This window comes from Lepeophtheirus salmonis, chromosome 14, assembly GCF_016086655.4.
Source record: "Lepeophtheirus salmonis chromosome 14, UVic_Lsal_1.4, whole genome shotgun sequence".
Classification (NCBI taxonomy): Eukaryota; Metazoa; Arthropoda; class Copepoda; order Siphonostomatoida; family Caligidae; genus Lepeophtheirus; species Lepeophtheirus salmonis.
In genome coordinates this window covers 17,302,800-17,322,905 of record NC_052144.2, presented here as the reverse complement: position 1 = coordinate 17,322,905, position 20,106 = coordinate 17,302,800, and the positions used below count along the sequence as shown (strand labels likewise).

At 31.2% G+C, this 20,106-nt stretch overlaps 1 protein-coding gene across 1 annotated transcript; it reads right to left on the bottom strand.

Annotated features, from left to right (window-relative positions):
• Positions 1–6,585: 6,585 nt before the first annotated feature.
• Positions 6,586–8,627, bottom strand: LOC121129854 (uncharacterized). The gene is made up of 3 exons (XM_040725569.2): positions 8,515–8,627; positions 7,912–8,440; positions 6,586–7,493 (listed from the first exon to the last, which is right to left on the bottom strand). Exons 2-3 carry the CDS (start codon positions 8,429–8,431, stop codon positions 6,913–6,915), a joined length of 1,101 nt encoding a protein of 366 aa, XP_040581503.1. The 5' UTR covers positions 8,432–8,440; positions 8,515–8,627; the 3' UTR covers positions 6,586–6,912.
• Between the last annotated feature and the right edge of the window lie 11,479 nt (positions 8,628–20,106).

Sequence of the window (20,106 nt, the reverse complement as noted above, 5' to 3'; positions counted from 1 at the left end):
AATTATACTTAACTGCACTAGCACTGAGACCCATATGACTTCTTTTTTTCATGACCATTTTATTTATTGTCTTTCAATCCATGGAAATGACTTTCCATCGGTTTCAACATTTGGATTTTGGTTGTGACTTTTTTTTTTTTCTTGCGACAATAAAGTTTGACAAAATATTATTAAATTTGTGGAATATTATTTTGCAGCAACTTAAGAGGTGAATGCTTTCAATTAACTTAGATATTTTTATCCCTAATCGAGATTGCAATAGTCCTAAATATGACAATTTAAGTTTATTAACATTTTTGATCGGATCTTCTTCTCTGTGACCCATTTGTAAGTGAAAACGATCATAAAAAACAAACAAATAAGTATCATGCTTTCAAAAATCATGAAATAATTGAAAGATGAAAGTGATTCTTAGTTGATTATTCTCTTGCAACATAGGGTATGTGAATATACATTTTTAATTTAATGAAAAACCATTTACAATCCCTATTACAAATTGACAGTAGTAAAGAAACATGTAAGATCAGAAATTTTAACTCTTTATAGAATACATATTTTGTACGTCTGTTCATTCAGCCCCCCCCATCATATTATAATAAAAATAATCCATTCTTCCTTTGATCTTTCTTCTTGCTTCTTCATCATCATCACGAAAAATAAAAATAATGTATGAAAAGAAGCAAAAGTGTGATTCTATCAAAGTAAATTGATGCAACTAAAAAAAATATATTTTTTGAAATGATAGTGGCTTTTATATATTTAGAGATGTTTAAAATTGATGGAGAGCGGGCAAGCGTAAAAACGCAAAGCAGGAGAGTAGCTTAGCTTTTATGACGTTTTATTATATTAGCTACAAGCAGCTTCCAGGGGAAGGAAATAAAGTAAAAAAATCCACCCCGTATAGAGCAAAGACATATGTAGGCTCAAATTACTTCGATGTCGATACTCAATTCTACTATGAATCCAACAACGACTTAAGCTTTTAAACCCTGAGCAAATCCTCACTGATGATCTCCGTCCTGATTATCACTTTATACTTGGATTTTTTGTCTTCAAAAATGGCATAAAGGATAATAAAGTGACGTCATTTGTGATCATAAAAAGCGTCCTCTTGCATAGGAAAATGATGTACCTACGACCATCTACATGGATTCAAGTAATATTAAATGGCGGTATGGTCAAAAAATAGAAAATTAACTTGGTCACCCACACAATTTGAAAATAATCTAGGAGGAGACTATCTTAGTTGCCATGATAGATGATAAGATATTACTTTGCTTTTGTTTACAATTGTACTGGCTATTTTGATGAGTTCACAGAATTTAGGAGGAAGTTCGATAAGTACAACAAATTGTACTAATATACTATTTTATTTTCTCATCAGACGATTATGGTACTAAAATTATTTAAACAAAAATAAATTAAAAGTATTTTTAATGAAAAATAAGTCAGAACATAAATTTTCAAATAAGTATCTTAAATCAACAATATTTAAACACAATTACTCATAACTCATACACGTAGTATCTCTAGAAAAAGACACAGTTCTTGCAATAGTATGAGTTAACCCTGAACCATTGTGACGTCATAGAAAAGTTGTCAGCTAACGTCAACCAGACTGCGTTGCAAGTTTCTTATCGACACGCCTCTTATATATAGTCACCTTGGTCATAACAAATGGAATGACAAATATGTGAATCCTCAAGTCTACTCTGAGTCCAACAAGGATGTACCAACAAAGCTTTCTAGACATATCTAGTAAGGTTGTATTGATTCTTAAAATAAGGTTACAAAAATCGGTACATATTGATTTCAGGTGAGTTCCTGTTATGAATCAGAGGAAAACTTCCCAAATTTAAAAATTAATTTTGACTAATATTATAGTAAACATTCCTTGTTTCCAATTGAGTTAGTTTAGTCAAATTTTATGTATCTTTCATTTACTAGAATAATTAGCCTTTATTCTTAATTTAGGCAAAATAAAAGTGTTTTTTAGCCTTGAGGATGGAGAGGGATTAATAAAGACATAATTTTGTATAATTTTTTTCTATGGAACGACTTATATGCCGAAATCCCGGGCACTGTAAAAACCATACCTGAGGTGATAATAAATACGGGAACACTAGGAACAAAGTGTCTGCTTCCAGAGATAAATATAGGGTTCCTTGATTACAAATATGATCGAATTAAAAAAAAAAGAAGGAATACTTAATAAAAGCACGAATATATTCCAAGTTATAACTTGTAATTTTTCCTTTTAAATTTACCGTCACCCGGATTTGGACCTTTTTCACATCTCTAGACATCGTATAGTGCTCATTGTCCCCTAATAAAGTTTGAATTTTCAAAATAGGGTGGAATAATTAATAGAAGAACAAATGTTTTAGAGGTTCACTGCATCCACTTCTTTAAAAATACTCTCTCTGAGAGAATAGTAATTTAAACATCTCTTAATTATATATAGTCTTTACAATGTAACAATCTTTTATTTTTTACATATCACACATTTATTGAAAAAAAACGTATATATTTTAAATTGTCATATATTCAAAATATATATTATTCCAGTATAATATAGCAATAACATTCTATTTTTTTGGCAAATCTCTATTTTCCTATTTATCTTCCTCTTATTAGTGATCTAATCATTGATTATTTTAACTCAAATTAGCTAGATTGTTAAACTGTGAACAAATCAGTTGATTTTTTTTGAAAGGTTATGAAATACAATAAAGATAACTTGTCATGTAGAAAAGGCCGTTGCAACATAGGTAGGGGGATTGGGGTCACACTACCATGGATTAAAAAAAAAATAAGAAGCCACTCCGAAATAAAAATGAAGCCTTTTTCAAAAAATAGAATATAAAAACTTTCTAAAAAAAGTCATCTAAATACATATGGACATAATCAAGAAAAAAGGTGATTGCATTATTATTTTATTTTTGACAGATAAAAAGGTTAAACATCTATTCGTGTGCTCAATGATTTTATACTATTGCAAAGAAAAAACCAATTAAGGGAAAATTCTTAACTAATTATTTGAAGGGTTGTTTATTCTTCAAAATTTAGCAACTATTTTTATCGAATCAAGTCCTTGGATCAATATTTCCCTAAAGTATATGTCCGACTTCGATAAGTCATAATTTATTTCATCCAACAGCTGCCTTTAGCTAGTTTATATAAACGTCATGACAGCTAAGTTGTTTTTCTCCAAAACATTATTGAAATTGTCGGATATTACCTTGTTGATTTACGGCAGTTCATATTTTTAGCTCTATGAATTAATATAATACCATGCAATGTCAGTTTTAGAGAGGAGGCCTTGAGCCTTGGTCATTTTGCCTCAGGCTACATCACGCTCTGCGCCATGCCTTTGAATATATTAAAAACAAATCAGTTAATTAATAAGTCATTTTCTATCTACTGAAGGGTCAGATGAAAATCTATTGTGGGCCTTGTGGGTTCTACCATCGGCTTAAAGTAGAACCTAAACTTCCCAATCAAATCTCAACTTGAATGGAACATATATTTTGTATAACTTGTAAAGTGAGCGCGTTTCGAATGAACAGACATTTCCATAAGAAGGGAGGAACTTCCTCAAGGGACCATTTAAATTGCATTTATCTCTGTGGTATAAAAAGAGAAGGTGCTTCCTATTCCCCAAGGAAAAAGTCTTATCACGACTAGCAATGAACTCTAGGTACTCTTTTTCGTTTTTCTTTCTTTCTCTATTAAAAGAGAAATGTAATAAGATTATCAGACTCATATTTTTTTTTTTGTTATTTGAGTGGTGCTGGAATCAAGTCCTATAGTCCATTTAACTATACTACAACTCAACTCATATCATTTTTTTTTGTGCTGATACGATGTCAATTTTTTGTGGAGAAAAAAAAATCAATTATCCATTCATCGGTTGGTTTTTTTTCCTTTTAAATTAACCCTTGAACAATCAAAAATAATGATCGTACTAAAGTTGAGGCATGACCATTTGGGGCAATCTATATGGTAGGAGTATTAAAACAGTAATCGAGTAGTTCTGTAATATATGGCTTTAGTAATCTATATCTCGCGTATATATATGCGCAATCGTTTTACGTTGGACAGTGTTAGAAAGATTAGATTTTGTGCTAAAAAATCTTTTTGGACAGTTTGTGATTGTAAGACTCAGGTTTGTTTGAGCTCGTGTCAAAGATAGACGCCAGGAGAGAGAAAATACGCCATATTTTCCATATTTTCTTCGACAAAGGGTAAAACGCAAGCCAGGCGGTGAATAGTGTATATGGTCCTGATACTGTAATTACAGGGTATTCATTTCTTCGATTCTGTTCCAGTAATTTTGTTATCAAAGATACACCAGGCCTTGGAAGGCCAATTGTAGAAATTGCAAATAAAATAATGGAAATCAACGAGTCCAACTGTCATGTTTTGATTACCAAATGAAAGATTTATTTTTAGACACCTTATCTCATTTTGATTATCACCATAACAGTTAAGAATGTATTCTACCAAAGTTTTGATACCTCATATATTTTTTTTCTTCCTGATAATTTTCAAACTGTGGATTCATTGTGATATAGAACCAGTGGTACTGGAAACATAAAGGCTATAATGAACCACTGTCCCCCACTTTTTGGGGATTGTTTTAGTTATGATAAGATTTTTTTTTGTTTTGTCTACAAAAAAAATTAAATCTAATTTTTCAATTTGTCTTTTATAAAAAGGGTATTCTTTTAAATGTTATCATCCCTTTCAACTCTGAAACATTACCATTATATAATTTGCCTCCTTACTTTAAAAAATAAATTCTGGTGGCAGTAAAAGAATATATGAAGTGCTAATCTTGTCTTCTTTCGATTCACTTCGTTTTATTACATTTAGTCCAATATTTCGTAGATTAAGTATCGTCTTTATTTCGTCTCGAAAATAAAATATTTTTTTTAAAAGTTAGGAATAACAAATAAAGAATTTTGTCTTCATCTCTTGTTAAATGTATTGTTATTACAACATATTCTGAAAGGGTCTGTACGATTGCTGTAATTTCAATATTTGAGTTAGTTCAAGGTATGACTGTGCAATTTGAGAGATCTCAATATTTTAGCAGAAGATTAAAAGAAGAGGAACACCACTTTTAGACATTTATTTTTCTAAAGAGGAGATTTTCTTTCAATGGGTCAATTCCACTTAATTTACTAGTTGAGTACAACTTGCGAGCTTCAAGAGCTTATAATGTTGTCCTTAAAATGAATTTAGCTATATCATTTATGCTTATATGTTCCTTCTTACCAAGAATGTCTTAATTAGTGCGCAGAAAGGAAAAAATACCTTCCCTGGGATGTTATCTACCCCAGAGACTAAAATATAATTGTAATTTCATGTGGGCATCATCTTTTTACACCATGACATAATACTTGATTAGTTTTTGATTTATTAACAGATTAGCTATCACGGACTTAAAGAATATTTTTTATGCTTTCGAATTATTTACAGGGGCGTCCGCATATCTTTATTTGAAGAGTGGGGGGGGTTAATTATTTTTCACAGACACAAAACACTTTCTGTGCAAAAATTTAAAGTTATCATTTTTGAAGAGAGCCTGAATTTTAACACATGACCTTTTTTTCATCCGTTTTGAAATTTTCCCCACAAACCGATAATTTTTTGCTGGTAACGACACAAATTCCTTTATTGGGAGGAAGGGCTTGAAGCCTCTCCAGCCCTTCTCCTACAGACGCCCCTGATTTATTTTTTCGAACGATGAACTACTACTAAGGAGATGTAAAGTTTTATATTTCTAAAATATCCATTTTAATAAAGTACTCGCGTTAGGATGTAAAGGTAAGTAAGGAAATCTTATGTCGATAAATTAATGAATCATCACGCAACCTTTCTAATCAGAATAAGTAGTTCCTATTATATGTAATAACAAAGACAAGAACAATGAATAATACGGGTTTGGTATTCTAATCATATATACTTTAAAGTGAATTAGTAGGTAGGAAAGGCGCCCTCTAATCATGTAGAATGACTTTTAAAAAATATGCATTGTGAAAAGAAAAGATGGGAAGAATGAAATACAGAGTAAAGAAGATATCAAAATAAAATGAAAATATTTGTCGGTAAAATGTGTTTGAAGAAAGAAAGAAAAGTTTCATTTGGGAGTAGGAGGAGTTATGATTGTACAGTCTCTGTGCCTACGTCACTCATACCTACATACGAGTAAGTATTATTATGTATGTTTATTTCACATATTATAAAAATAAGTTACATACATGAATAGGAAGAGATTTATTATTTTTTGCATGAGTGCGTAATGAAAAAGAAAAAGAGTGTCAACCCAAAATAAAACCTTTTAACATAATATTTTTTTATATTCTTTTTATTCTCTTATTGTTATTATGATTGTTTAATACCACTTAAATAGAGAGAAATAACAACAATAGACTGGATAATTGTTATTAAATAATAATAATATAACAAAAAAAACGTTTTAATGTGTTTCTTTTCACTGTTTCATATACATATATATTTTTATATAATACAATGGCTCCATCTATGAACTAATTGGTTCAATAAATCCAAAAGGATGAGATTTTTATTCTTCTTTTATTTTTTAACTAATGGTTGAGGTTATAACAGACTTATAACTTAAAGTAGTGGTAGCACGATAAACAGAGAAACAAATACATACATCTATCCATACACTATTATTTAATATTATATAATTACGGTGAAGAAAGAATAAAAAAAAGAATAGAGAAAAAAGTAGAGCAATTATAATTAACACCAACACTTAACATATTTATCGTGTGTACTAATTGGGAAGAAACCCAATGACACTTATTGTAACATGTACTACTATAAATCAATCTATTAACAGTTTTTAATAGATAGCTATTTGCTGCCTGAGATCCTTTAGTCTGATTCCTCTTCTTCCAGACCGTTTGGCGTAAGGGATTTACCTTTATCTTCTCCAATGCCAGCACTTCTCCTGCCGGTAGGAGTCACAACCAGTTCTTCCTCTACAACCGGAGCCCCTAGTAGACTCTGATAGTACTTGGCGAAATACTCCTGATGGCTCTGATCCACAAGCCATGGGAGAAAGGGAGGGTGTATCTTGGTTGGGGGGGTCTCATCTAGTTCTTCTACAGGGGATTTTGGTCGAAGGAGTGAGGCAACGTCGAATTGCCGCTTTCGAGGTGGAATGATACTTCCGGATTCGCTCCCAGAGACAGGAAAGATTGGGAATGATGGAGGGGCTGGAGGACTTGGGAAGAGACCCCAATTATGTATAAATGCGGCTGGAGGAGAGGATGAAATGGAGGGTGGGCCGGAGATTGGTGGAGGTTGTGTGGGTGGAGGTGGTGGGCTGGGAGAGTCCTCTTCTTCCACGGTGAGACCCATATGACGTCGTACTTTACGTTGGGCTTTTCTTCGTCTGTAGTCGCCTCGTTGGAAATCCTCCTTGCAGGCGGGGTGGATGGCCCAGTAATGACCTATGAGGAGATAAGGAAATATTGTATTATGACGTACAATATCCAAAACTTGTACTTGTATCTCCTCTTCATTTAAAATTCAAATCATCCATAAATGAGGGATTTAAAATGAATTAATAAATATATAAAATAAACTCTTTCCCCCCTCTTTTTTGTGTATACCCCATAATTTCATGTGAGGGGGGGGAAGAGATGGTTATATCTCGTGTATGTCGTTTTATGGTCTGTTAAACACTGGATTGAATTTGTACACATCACAATTTAAAATGGTAATATCTCTCTGTCTTCTCCTCAAATGATTATATATAAAAATAAGGATTTACAATAGAAATTGATTCAAGTTTATAAATCATTTGTGTTAATCACTTAAATGAATTTAATTTGGAAAGGCCATGAATATAATTTTAAAAGGACCTACCTTTTCCATTTGCAGCTCTTCCAGCCTTGATAAAACAATCATTCAGAGACAAGTTGTGCCGAATGGAGTTTCTCCAGCCAGGACCCCGATGTCGGAAATACGCATAATTGTCTAGAATATATTGATAAATATCCGCAAGAACGAGTTTATGCTCTTTCGCGCTGAGAATGGCCATGGAGATAAGACCAATATATGACTGCTGAGGCTTGGGATCCTCTTGGTTATGATTCCCTGGACCTCCATGATGAGAAGGAGAGTTGGGAGAGGATCGGAAACTATTGGGATTTGAGGAAGGCAGCGTTTTGGGACAGGGTGTATAGGGAATAAGTGGGGAATGATGTCCTGGGGATGATGCTTGTTGTGAGAGGAATCGCATACGATCCGCTAGAGCAATGGTGTAGAGTTGATGGAGCCGTATCTGCTCTAAATGGTGAAGTGAGGGAGAGACACAAGGTGGTGTTGTCGTGGAGGTGGTAGGAGAAGAGGAGGACTCCAATGGGGATGTGGAAATGATGGACATTCTCGGAATCTACAAGAGATATTCATGTGATAGGGGAATGTTGGAGAAGTGTATGATATAGGCAGCAGGCATTAAACACTTACCCTTTACTAAAAGTTGTTTTGTTTGCTTGTTTATTATTTGTAGTATGGTTTTTAAACAATAATATACTATGGTTGTATCTACCTACAAACTCTATCAGTTATCAAAATATACTGAGGATGGTTGTATATTATTTTTATTTGGATTATTATTATTTTTTTCCTTTTCTAGTTGTTGGTAGACAAATAAGAAAGGATGGTTGTTTTATTATTTTTATTTTTTTCGGTCGCCGTGGTCGTAGAAGGGAAGAAGAAAAAAAAGATTTACAAATATTTATAAGCGCCAAAGTGAGAGAAATACTCCATTGGTCGTGGTAGTGATCTATTTGGGAGCGCGATTGGTCGGGAAGGTATTGCGCGCGAGGATGGTTATTCCTTGGTTAAGTGTTGTTTTCTTCTATATACACAGATACATGGTTGTTTTTATTACAAAGGTGTTTTTTTTTTGCCGAGGGTTTTGTACGAGGAAAAGAAAGCGATTTCTTGAAGTAGGTATACATATAAACCCCGAGTAAGTCTCTTGGTTTTTTTTTGGTTGGTTTACTAGCTATTATTTATATATTCTATTTAAATTATATATATATATGATTATAAAACTGCTGACTATGCCATTATAAGTAAATATTTTATGCTCTTTTTTCCCTTTTTTCTTTCTTGTTACGAACCATTTACATAATATGGTTTACATACATAATGTATACGTATCCTCTTTGTATTTATGTCTGTAAGGCAAGAACTGATTAGCAAAACGTATATTTCTATTTTTCTCTCATTAAATGCAGATAATCCTCTCACGCTATTACGAAAATGACAACGAAAAGCAGATATGGTTTCCCTAGGATTTGGAAAATTATTTACTTATATTTATGAACATTAGTGTTGGAATTCGGTCTCAAAATCTGAAAGCTTTACAATATATTTTCCCCGGAGGGAGCTAATTCAGTTCACTCTGAATTGCTCTTTTTTCAAATTCCTGAGTGTTTCCAAATTGTGAACGATGATACGGCTCGTATGATATGTATTGTATCTACACACCTTTCCTACACCCAGAAACAAAGAAAAGGACCTAAAGTCAGTTCATAGCAGTTAGCCTATCCTTCCCAACTCTGAAATTATTATTAAGCACTGTTCAAAGTATAACAAGAGCTAACGATATTTCAACCAATCAACTTCCAGAATACTGATAAATGGAAGAAAAGTTTAAAAATCAATAGCTGACAATCAAATACAGAGTACATTTTTATGTTATTGAGGTAACACCATGATAACTGTGAAGGAGAGAAAATCAGTTTATAATGTGTGGCTCAAAAAATTGGTTTTGAACCCATTCTCACCACTAATATCCATGTATACTTTAATAGTAACGACGACCTTTCTTCTTCTATTTTATTTTATCCAACAGATCACGTTAGCCCTCAAGTATGTAAGAGGCTCTAAGTTTATTTTTCTTATCTTCAACGAATCACTCTGTAAATGAGTATAAAATAATATTTATTTATTTTTCTGTTTGATAGAACTTGTAGACACTGTGTACACTGTACAATCATATATATACAATACAATATATACACAGTAAACCCTCGTATTACGAACAACAACATCCAAAAAATGAATCCTAAAATTGCTCCTTCAGAATAATGTTAGTACCAGCATTTTTACGATCAAGCATATTAAGGGGATAATGTAAGATATTTTCCGGATACATTTGGGCCTCAAATAAGGGGGAGCCCTCCCCCCTTACACTACTTTATGATAATATTAATTAACTGTAGTGTCTTTGGATAAAATAGTTGAGCTTTATTAAACACCTAAAGTAAGAAAATTTTACAATCTATATCAGGGATGGGTAACTGGCAGCCTGAAGGGCCGCACGAGGTCATCGTCCTCACTCAGTGCAGCCTACAAATAGATCAATAATGATTTAAAATAAAATAAGGTCATGTGGCCCTTTAATAATAGTGCTGAAAATAATTTGACTATCTTTATCATGAAAGTTCTCATCCCTGATCTATATCAACAGTTTTCAAACTGGTGAAAGCTTTTCTAGGGCTGTTGGGGTGTGGGGTGAGGGGTAAACCAGAAAAAATAATTCAAAATAAACATCCTTAATCGACAAATGAAGAATAAAATGTTAAAATGAGTGTAGTGTATGTGTGGAAGTGGGCCATTGGCGATAGAAACAAGTACAAATGGAAAGGAAGTGCCATAATAATGGCATCACAGATTGGTGAAAATGTTTAATTTTTGTGGTATTTCAAATAATGGGATGACCCCGTTTTCGTCATCTATGGGGCTAGTCATTTATAATTAGAGGAAGAGAGGCCTGCTCTTCCAGACTGGAATGAATCTTTAAAAGGATGAATTGTAATATCCATATGGGTATTCGCAAGGGGAGGTAATACTGTATCCATATGTACATAGGCACGTTTATAATATATACTCATGTTGTATTATGTCCAACGAAAAATAAATAAACTTTGAGGCTCAAGTATCATCACCATCCTTATGATAAAAAAAAAAATCGTCAAAGTATGTACTACTACTCATTTTTAAATAAATACATAATGAATATACATACACATACATGGATAGTTGTATGAACGTAACAACTTATTGCTATTAAATAGTTACGACTCAATGGAAAAGTACAATGTCTATTTATTCAACCGAAAGCAATTTTGACTCTCTTATTATTCTACATATTATCTTCTTCCCTTGGAGGAGAAGGAGGTGGAGTCCCTGATCAACGTTATGTGTTGAAAGTTCTGCAAAAATGCACACATTAATACCGATAGGGTTTTTTAGGACCAATTATTATTTGAGGTTTTTAATACAAATATATGTGTTATATTAAGCTTTTATTTATATCTCAAGGAACGTTTATATGAATTAGAGTTGAAAATAAATAGTTTCTGACAAAAAAATGTCACATTCAAACGGCCTAATGAAGAAGGACTTGATCGTTATCAACAAATCATTAATGTTCCTTCAAATAAATTCCTATTGATGCTTAAAATTACGATCTGTTGATTATTTCCTCTTCAAACTAACGTTTCACATCCCTTTGAATTCATAGTTATGAAACAAATGGCCAATGCTTTCAGACAGTTTTATACTTTAGGGTGACCAATTACTAAGACTATCATATAAATTCATGAAAGGCACGGGTTTTTTTAAGGGTAAACAGTTGAATATTAAACTTAATAGTAAAGAAAGAAAGTAAAATATGGAAAAATGATTTTTTTTAAATATCTTATTCTTTAATTTTCGAAATATTTACTGATTAGTATTCCATAAAACTAATTCATTTTCACCTAAAAGAATTGGGTAGACTCGTTCATTATAATAATAGAAATCAAAATTTTGTAATTTGTCTCTGTATTCCTCATGACAGTACTAAAATTTTAACAAAGGACATCCTGGAATGCTCAATTGTAGATAAGGTTATATTTCTCCAAATACTTGGCACTAAATAGGATTTTTTACCCGTTTCTAAAGGGTTTTTTTTTTTTTTTGCACAATTGACAGTTAAAAGTGAGGACACATATTTATGTACAAATAGTATCTAAAATTACATTGATTTTTTTGGAGAGAACATGTTATTAAAAAGGTTAAAAAATGGGTGTTGGATAGACAGCATTTGGGGCTTCAATGATTTTTAAAGAAATAAAACTTTTATTCTAATCCTTGTTGAGAAAGAAAACGTGACTTTCATTTTTCATTTGTTGTCTGTCAACAATAGAGCAACTTAGAATGATTTCTCCCAAAAATTGAGCCTGGACTAAATATGTACTCTTCATTTAATTATTTTTCTTTATGAAATATTTAAATAAATCAGCAAATTACATTGGACACGTCATTCGTCGTCAAGAGCTGCCAATCTGTTCGCCGGCGTTTAAAGGCTGTTATTCATTGCGAAGGTGGACACATTGAATAAAAAATATCGGTAAATATAGAATTTTAACATATCACAAATTGCTTTGTGCTCTCTTTTCCTGAGGCCATAAAACTCCCCGTTTTTCGTCATTTAGTCATGCTACTACAAGTTTTGTGTCTCCACTCCACATCTATGATATTTGCAATTTCTCCTTTTCTTGATATTTATTCAAGATTTTTTTTGTATTGACAATTGGCATACTACATATATTTATAAAACTGTTTTTTTTTTCTTAAGGAAAGAAAGTCTACTTGATAATAAATCTGCATCATTTGCCTATTAAACATCGTAGAATCGATTGATAATTAATAAATCAGTCGAACCCTAATACATACAAAAGTATACATAATGATATAATTCCGACTTGTTTTTGTGTTCTATAAGTCTCTTGCGTTTCTCATATTCAGTGTATGTACAATACAAATGTATTTATAAATGTATATTACTCTTAAGAAGCTTTGTCATCACGCAAAGTACCTATATAAGTTTATAAGTAAATGAAGTAAAGGGTTCATGTTTTATTTACTAATTTTTAATCATCAACTATATTTTCCATTTTCATACATGTATTATGTATTATTCGTTTTTTTTCCTATGTACTGGGGAGAGTTGCAACACTTTTTGCCTTTAGCTCAGATACTTAGAGTTGGTTTGTATATATGTAAGCAAGTTAAGATAGGCGAGAAGAGAAGGTCTTGATCATGTTCTGATAAATAATTATTTGTAAACATTAATGTCCAAAACAGCAGAAACATCCTCAATTGTCTGTCATCGAAATCCTCTAGTCCTGAAGTCTATACTATTTAGCACATTTCGGCTAAAGTATAATATACACATAACTTTAATGATGACAGCGCAAGGTTTTCGGTGAGCCCAAGCTGTCAGTGGCATAAAGTGAAACGTAAGCTGATTGAGTCAAATTATGACTTGGAAGCAGTGACTGCCCGAAAGAAACATTCCAGAAGGTTTGACCGGAAGTGAGATGTTGAATGCATTAACAATATCCATAAGACGGTGAAGGTAAAGGATCAAGGAAAAGGCTGGAAACAGAGGATGTGTTTGGAAGCAGGACCTTGCACCCTACCACACATCTAGAAAGTCTCCAAAATGGATTGCTGGTAACTTCTCTGACTTTACTTTCGCTGATGCTTGCCTCCTAACTTGCCCGACGGTAATCCTATGAACTTATATGCGTGGGGCACGGTGGAGAAATATACCAACAGGCCTGCTTTTAAGAGCAGATACAACCTCATAAAACGGATCAAGGTCGTCTTCATCAATCTTCCCATGGATGTCGTCAACAAAGCCTGCTTGCATGTCAGACGCCCTATCGGGCAGCTTCATTGATGAATAATTATTCAGTATAGATCCATGTTTAACCCGCAAAAAATTGTTTGTTAATCAATACATTTTTGGTAAAGTTATGATGTTTTTAGTTCAGTTGGTTTCTGCACCCATAAAATATTTCTTCATCATTTAATTTTTGACCCCTAGACTATACAAAGCGTTGACTGACTTATTTATAAGTTTCAATGAATATCAAACTAAGTATATAAAATGGTAAAGAAGAAAAAACTAAATTTTTTTCAACTGATTTTTGTGCTGAAAGTTACAAAAGTAGTTCAAATTTATCCTCAAACACTAAGTTTGAATTTTAATTAAGATATATTAACTCTCAACAAAATGATCAATGTTCAAATGAACTAATATTTAAAAACAAGAAATATTGCTTTTACAAAAATCTGGTTTTACCTCTCAAAAAAAAAAAAAAAAAAAAATTAAAAAAAGTGTCGATTCTCCTTGGAGCCAGGGACGGTTGCAAAAGAAAAAAAATATCAAATCCTAATTAGAAATTAAGAAAGTTAGATTATAAAATATTTTTTAATTTATAAATAACTAGACTTTTCATGATGCTTAACCATTTAATTTCAAAGTATTAGTGTAGATTAAGATATAATATGATTTATATTATAAATCCCTCATCAAGTTTATAGATTGGATACATTAATTCTAAAAAAACTATTCAAAGTACTTCTCTGCCTAAAAAAAACATGCTTGATATAAAGTTTAATTAATATATAAAATATTATAGAAGAATAAACAATTGCAGAATAACCTGTCCTATGTGTACTAAGTGTTACAATTAGTGTTGAGTTGGTCCGTATCTATTCGGTCCAGACCATTCTTAAGACCGTTCTTCTTTGTCATTGAGAACGGCACTAAAGACGATTGGTCCTTATAACTCTCAGTCTTTATGATCGATACTTAACACGTCGTTACCCTTATTGTATCAATAGACTTTCATAGGGAAATAAAGAGAAAAAAGGCCGAAAATCTGTTGGTAGTTGATCGATTCTATACCAACGTCCTTCTGGTAATTACAAGTCTGCCATATTCTATAAGTATATGTTCCACAATAATCGTTTATGCCAGTAGAAATACATAAAACATGTTGGCTCATTTGCAAAAAACAAAAAAAATCGATAGTTAGAGATACTGTGACTGCTCATTGGTCTTGTTTATTACTGGAAAATTTAGACAAGATCATCGTTTTATAAAAAAAAATATATAACCCTCTTTTTTTTTAGAAGTTAAGTATATTTCGGGATAATTTATTTGTAAAGTAAATTAATTATTTAAGAATAAAATATCGAAAACCTTGAAAAACTACATTAATTCTATTTTTTTTTAAACAAAATATTTTAGTATTATAACATACCAAACAACGAAGGATATACCGCGGTTCGTACTGAGCCTTGGGTTTAGCCTACCGTCCTAGCCCTAATATTGAAGTACATAAGTTTTATAAAATTATATGAACAAGTTTTTGTATAAATATGTTACTACAAAATAATAATAATAATGATATAAATTGAAGCGGAAGCAAGAAAAAAAAAACTGACTGCATTATTACAAAAATAATGCTCATTAAAAAAAACTACTTTAAGCCTTCAATATCAAACTGTCTTGACAAAAATACTTGATGTTTTTCCATGATGATACGCATTATATTATAGAATTCTGATGTAAATTTTATGACGAGATTTTTGAAGACTAAGAAAAAGGGGTCCTTACAACCTTTTCCGTCTCCCCTACAGTCTTTTAGCTATTTTATATTTTGTATATGGAGTATAAACAGGTAGTGCCTAATGATGTGTTCCTTCACAAGTCAAGTCACGTAAAATAAAATTGATGTACATACATATGTTTTAAAATACAAATTTTATTTTGTCAAAGTATGTGTGTATTTTTGATTTTTTTTTTTTTTTTTTTGTCAATTCTCATGAGAAATGGATATTCAAATTGATTTTATACATACATATGTACTGTACCTACATACTTGTGTTGAAGGAAGAGTAGGAGAGAGAGAGAGAAAGCTTGAATAGAGGGCGCTAGTGTTCCGTATATATATGCATCTACATAGTTATATATTTGTATTTTTAATTTTTTCTTGGTATCATATTTAAATAATAAGTTCTGATTATAGGCGAATTTTAAATACTTTAAAGACTATATACGTATTTTAAAATTACAAAACAAGTCTTGATACCAATATTAAAGTATATAGACTGATATTTCATGCCTAGTTTGTTGTGATGAACTAATGCTGAAATTATTTTGTTCAATAAAGCGGTGAAAAGAAAGAGAAAATACTGCGCGTTATACATGGTACACGTAATATAAATATATCCTGTTATTTTTTGTTGATTTTGTATGATTTCTTTTATCTGCGATTATTTTACCCACATTCTCGAAAAATTGGTCTTCCAGAGCCTGGTGGATCTTTGACATCAAAATTACCGGAACGGAATCGACAAAACCAAATTTCCACCTAATTGACTACTACAATATCAGGACCATAAATACTATTCACATTTTCGGCCGCCTGTTTCGTGCTTAAGCTAACTTGAGTCAAACAATCACAAAACTGTCAGAGAAGTTTTTTTTTACTCCGAAAACTTATCTTTCTAATTACATCTAACATAAACCAATGGCACTTATAACACCCGAGATACACATTACTAATTCCATCTATTGGAACAATAATTGATTTCTTTTGAATACATCTATGATTATTTATCCTTAAACTATCCTTACATTTGAATAGCAAAATATCATTTTACAGAAAAGTAATACTGATATTTTCATATAAAAAAAAAGTTATAAAATTAAAAAAAATATATTTGTATGTATTTAGACACTGACTTTTATAACAAAATGTAGAAATTTTTTAGTAACATTTATAAAAAAATTTAGACTTATTGTTCAATAGAAATAGATTTTCACTTTAATATACATATATTTACATTAAAGTTTTGACAATATTACGTTTAAAAATGAATTAATATCTATATCTCATTTCTGTTTTTTTGCAGTTGTATGCATTTTTATCTTTTAATCAATATTTTTTTTTGCACTTTGTGCTAGCAGCTGGAATATATATTTTTCCTTACTTCATGTAGTACATATTATTGACTGAGTCGTTTCGTGTTATTGTCAAGATGATGATGATGTTCCCTTAATCCTTTTTTTTTTTTTTTTTTGAGGGGTTTATATTTTGAGAGGATTAATTATATATATACTACCACTAATTTATGTAATGGTTAAATATGTAGATAAGTGACTTTTGAACCTATAAATATTACAAATACTATTTATGAACATTAAATAAGAAGAAAAAAAGTGATTTGTTTTTTAAGGAACAAAGATATATTTATTCTTCAAATCTTAAGATAACAGATACATCCATGGATAAGAAAGCTTTCTGTATACTTATATATATCATATTTAGAGAGGGCAAAACCTTCCCTAATTGATTTTTTCTTTCATCCTTGTTTAAAAGTTCATCGTTGCGTTTATAATCGAACTAAACAAAGTTTTAATTGGTAAAATGGATATCAGGTATATTATTATGTATTAATAGGATTGAAAAGTAGCTTAAAAATATCATTAAAAATTTTTATGGACTAAAAATAAACAAAACTTGACAAATAAATAAAAAAAGGGCTTGTAATTTGTGGTCCTTCCAATCTAAAACAATCTATGATTATTTCCCAAAAAAAAAAAAAAATTGCATTAGTATTCTTCAACTAATGAAGAGGTGGAACAAAGTTCCTATACTGCAAGTTCAAGTCAAATCTCAAGTCCCTTAACATGTATATCAAGTTTAAGTTTCAGGCTTTGATTTTTTTTTTTAGTTCATTTTAATTCATTAATTATAATATAGACTCCATAGTGTTAAGGCTTTTCTTGAGTCGAGTCTTAGTTATTGAGTAAAAGGCATCCCTTACGCGAATTAATAAATATCATATTTTCCTGTTTAAAGAAGATTTTTATCGTAAATCTCACTAGGAGATCCAACAAATTCCCTGTCACCATTAAAGAACAAATATTTGAAAGGCCCTTTCGGGACCAAATAAAGTCTCATAATTTATAATAAAGATTTAAATTATAGTAAACATTGCTGGGTATACTAAAACCCCTAGAAATTACAATATAAGGTCCATAATTTATTGAAATATGTTCAAACATATTATTATGAATGAAGTAAAGGATTGTTCAATATTCTTCCTCTTTTGACACACCACATTTGACAAATTTGTTATAAAAAAAGTCTTGTACTTTGTTGTCGTTGTTTGAAGGAAGAGCGATTAAATCTATTGCTTTGTTTAATCAAATATAGTCATAAAATATACATATGAAGACATTTTAATCTCTCTGCCCCACATTTTACATTTTGTACAGAAGAGAAAAACTCCGTCCACATAAGTGCTTCATTATATTTATTATAATAATAACAGTCTTGGAAATTATAGGAAATACTATATATATATATATATATATAAGTATATTGTGGAAGAATGGAGGTGTTGAAATAAGAATAATAAAAACAAGAAGAGAAAGAATAGAGAAAAGGAATTTGGGGTTCTGTGTATTGTCTGTTCAAATCTCTTATTCTTAAAATATATATATTTTAAAACTGTCAAAATATTTGATCTATTTATATATTTTTTAAAAATACAAAGAGAGATTATTTAATTGGTTATGATGTGGTTGCTTGAAGAGTAGGAGGAAGGAAGGGGTTGGACTGAGTGGTGGAGGCTTTGTATGAGTAAATATTCTATAAGATACATCCTTCCATGGGCTTTTAAGTTCAAAGGAGAGATTCATTCCAATAATAACGTAGTATCAGAGACAAATGAGCAGTTTTTGGCTATGAGTAAGCCCTGAGTCCGGTGGTTTTGAATGAATAAATTAACCAGTCTTGTGTAGTCCGTAATCCACGGTTTTATTTCACTAGCATGGTAATCTACATAACTATAATATCTTTTATCATTTCGAAATTTTTATAACTATTGTGTTCATTATAGTAGAGATTTTTTTTTTGTAAGGAGACATATGGTATTACTGAATTATGTACGTGCATATAAATTAACCGTAAATTGTTTCATATTTTTAGAAGAAAAAGGTTCGAAATACCATTATTAATTTAGGAACCCTACGAAAATATTGCTAATATGACAAAACTTTAAATTGATGTAATGAAAATCTATTGAAGATCCTTTTTAAGGATATTTGAAGGGTATACATAGCACGTACTCTCATTGTGCAACTTGGTAGTCACTTTCGAGCTTCAGTCCAAAGACTTGTAATATTTAATTATAATATTTGGTCTTTTCGTTTTGTCAGTATTGGTTTGTAGTGTGTAATTATTTACTACTTATGAATTAATAATTATTACTATTTTTTGTTCAGATGTTAGTCATTTGTTCCAGCTCGATTTGTAATTGAATAATCCTGATAGATTTTTTTTCCATTTAGGTACATTCGAAGCGTGCATGGACACTTTGACGAAAACTTTGTTGCCGAAACCACCATTGACGAATATCATTTTGCCAAACGTCATTTTTCCGAACGTACACTTTGCTGAAAAAATCATAAATATATTTGATGATGATTCATGCTGCAATAACATGTATTTATAATTTCCATTCCCATGTGGCCCTGGCAGTCATGATTGCCACTAAGACCAGTGGCATTAATGATCAAGAGAGCTCAGACACACATCTATTTATAGTATTAATTTTGTTGAAATTCTATTGTTACTTAATAAATTATATCTTGTTGAAGTTTAAAATTCAAATTGTTCAGATTTTAATGGACCACTCGGTAGGATAAAAAGGAATAATTAAAAAAAGAAAAAAACACCCTCCATTACGTCATAAGGGATATATTTTACTTTCTTTATCGACCAACGCGTGGATTGGACCGTAGTCCTCGGTCCTAATTAAGGACCGAGACAACACTACTGAAGACCGAGCGGTGTCTCAACACTATTAAGTAGTGAGTGGGAAGTTCAATATATCAAGTGGCCTTAGGGAAGGATCTGTCATTCCATACGACTAGAACTATTTACCTACTTAGTGCTCCTATTATCATATCCCCTTGTAGAGGTCAGGTGAGATTTTTAACTCTTATTTTCTTATCCTTTCAACAAAAAACTAATTCCTATTATGTAAATCTATTTTTTTAGATGTCCATGTACATAAATAGATATCATGGAAAAAATCTTAATTTTCTTTATTGTTCCTTCTTCCTTTAATCCACTTTAAAGAAGAGAAAAAAGAAGTCAGGTGAGAAAAGTGACGGATTAATCT

Excerpts from the sequence above, each read along its gene's own strand:
- LOC121129854 (XM_040725569.2), bottom strand. The coding sequence starts at position 8,431 with ATGTCCATCATTTCCACATCCCCATTGGAGTCCTCCTCTTCTCCTACC. Across the intron at positions 7,494-7,911 it reads AAGAGCTGCAAATGGAAAAG|GTCATTACTGGGCCATCCAC; the intron begins GTAGGTCCTTTT and ends ATCTCCTCATAG.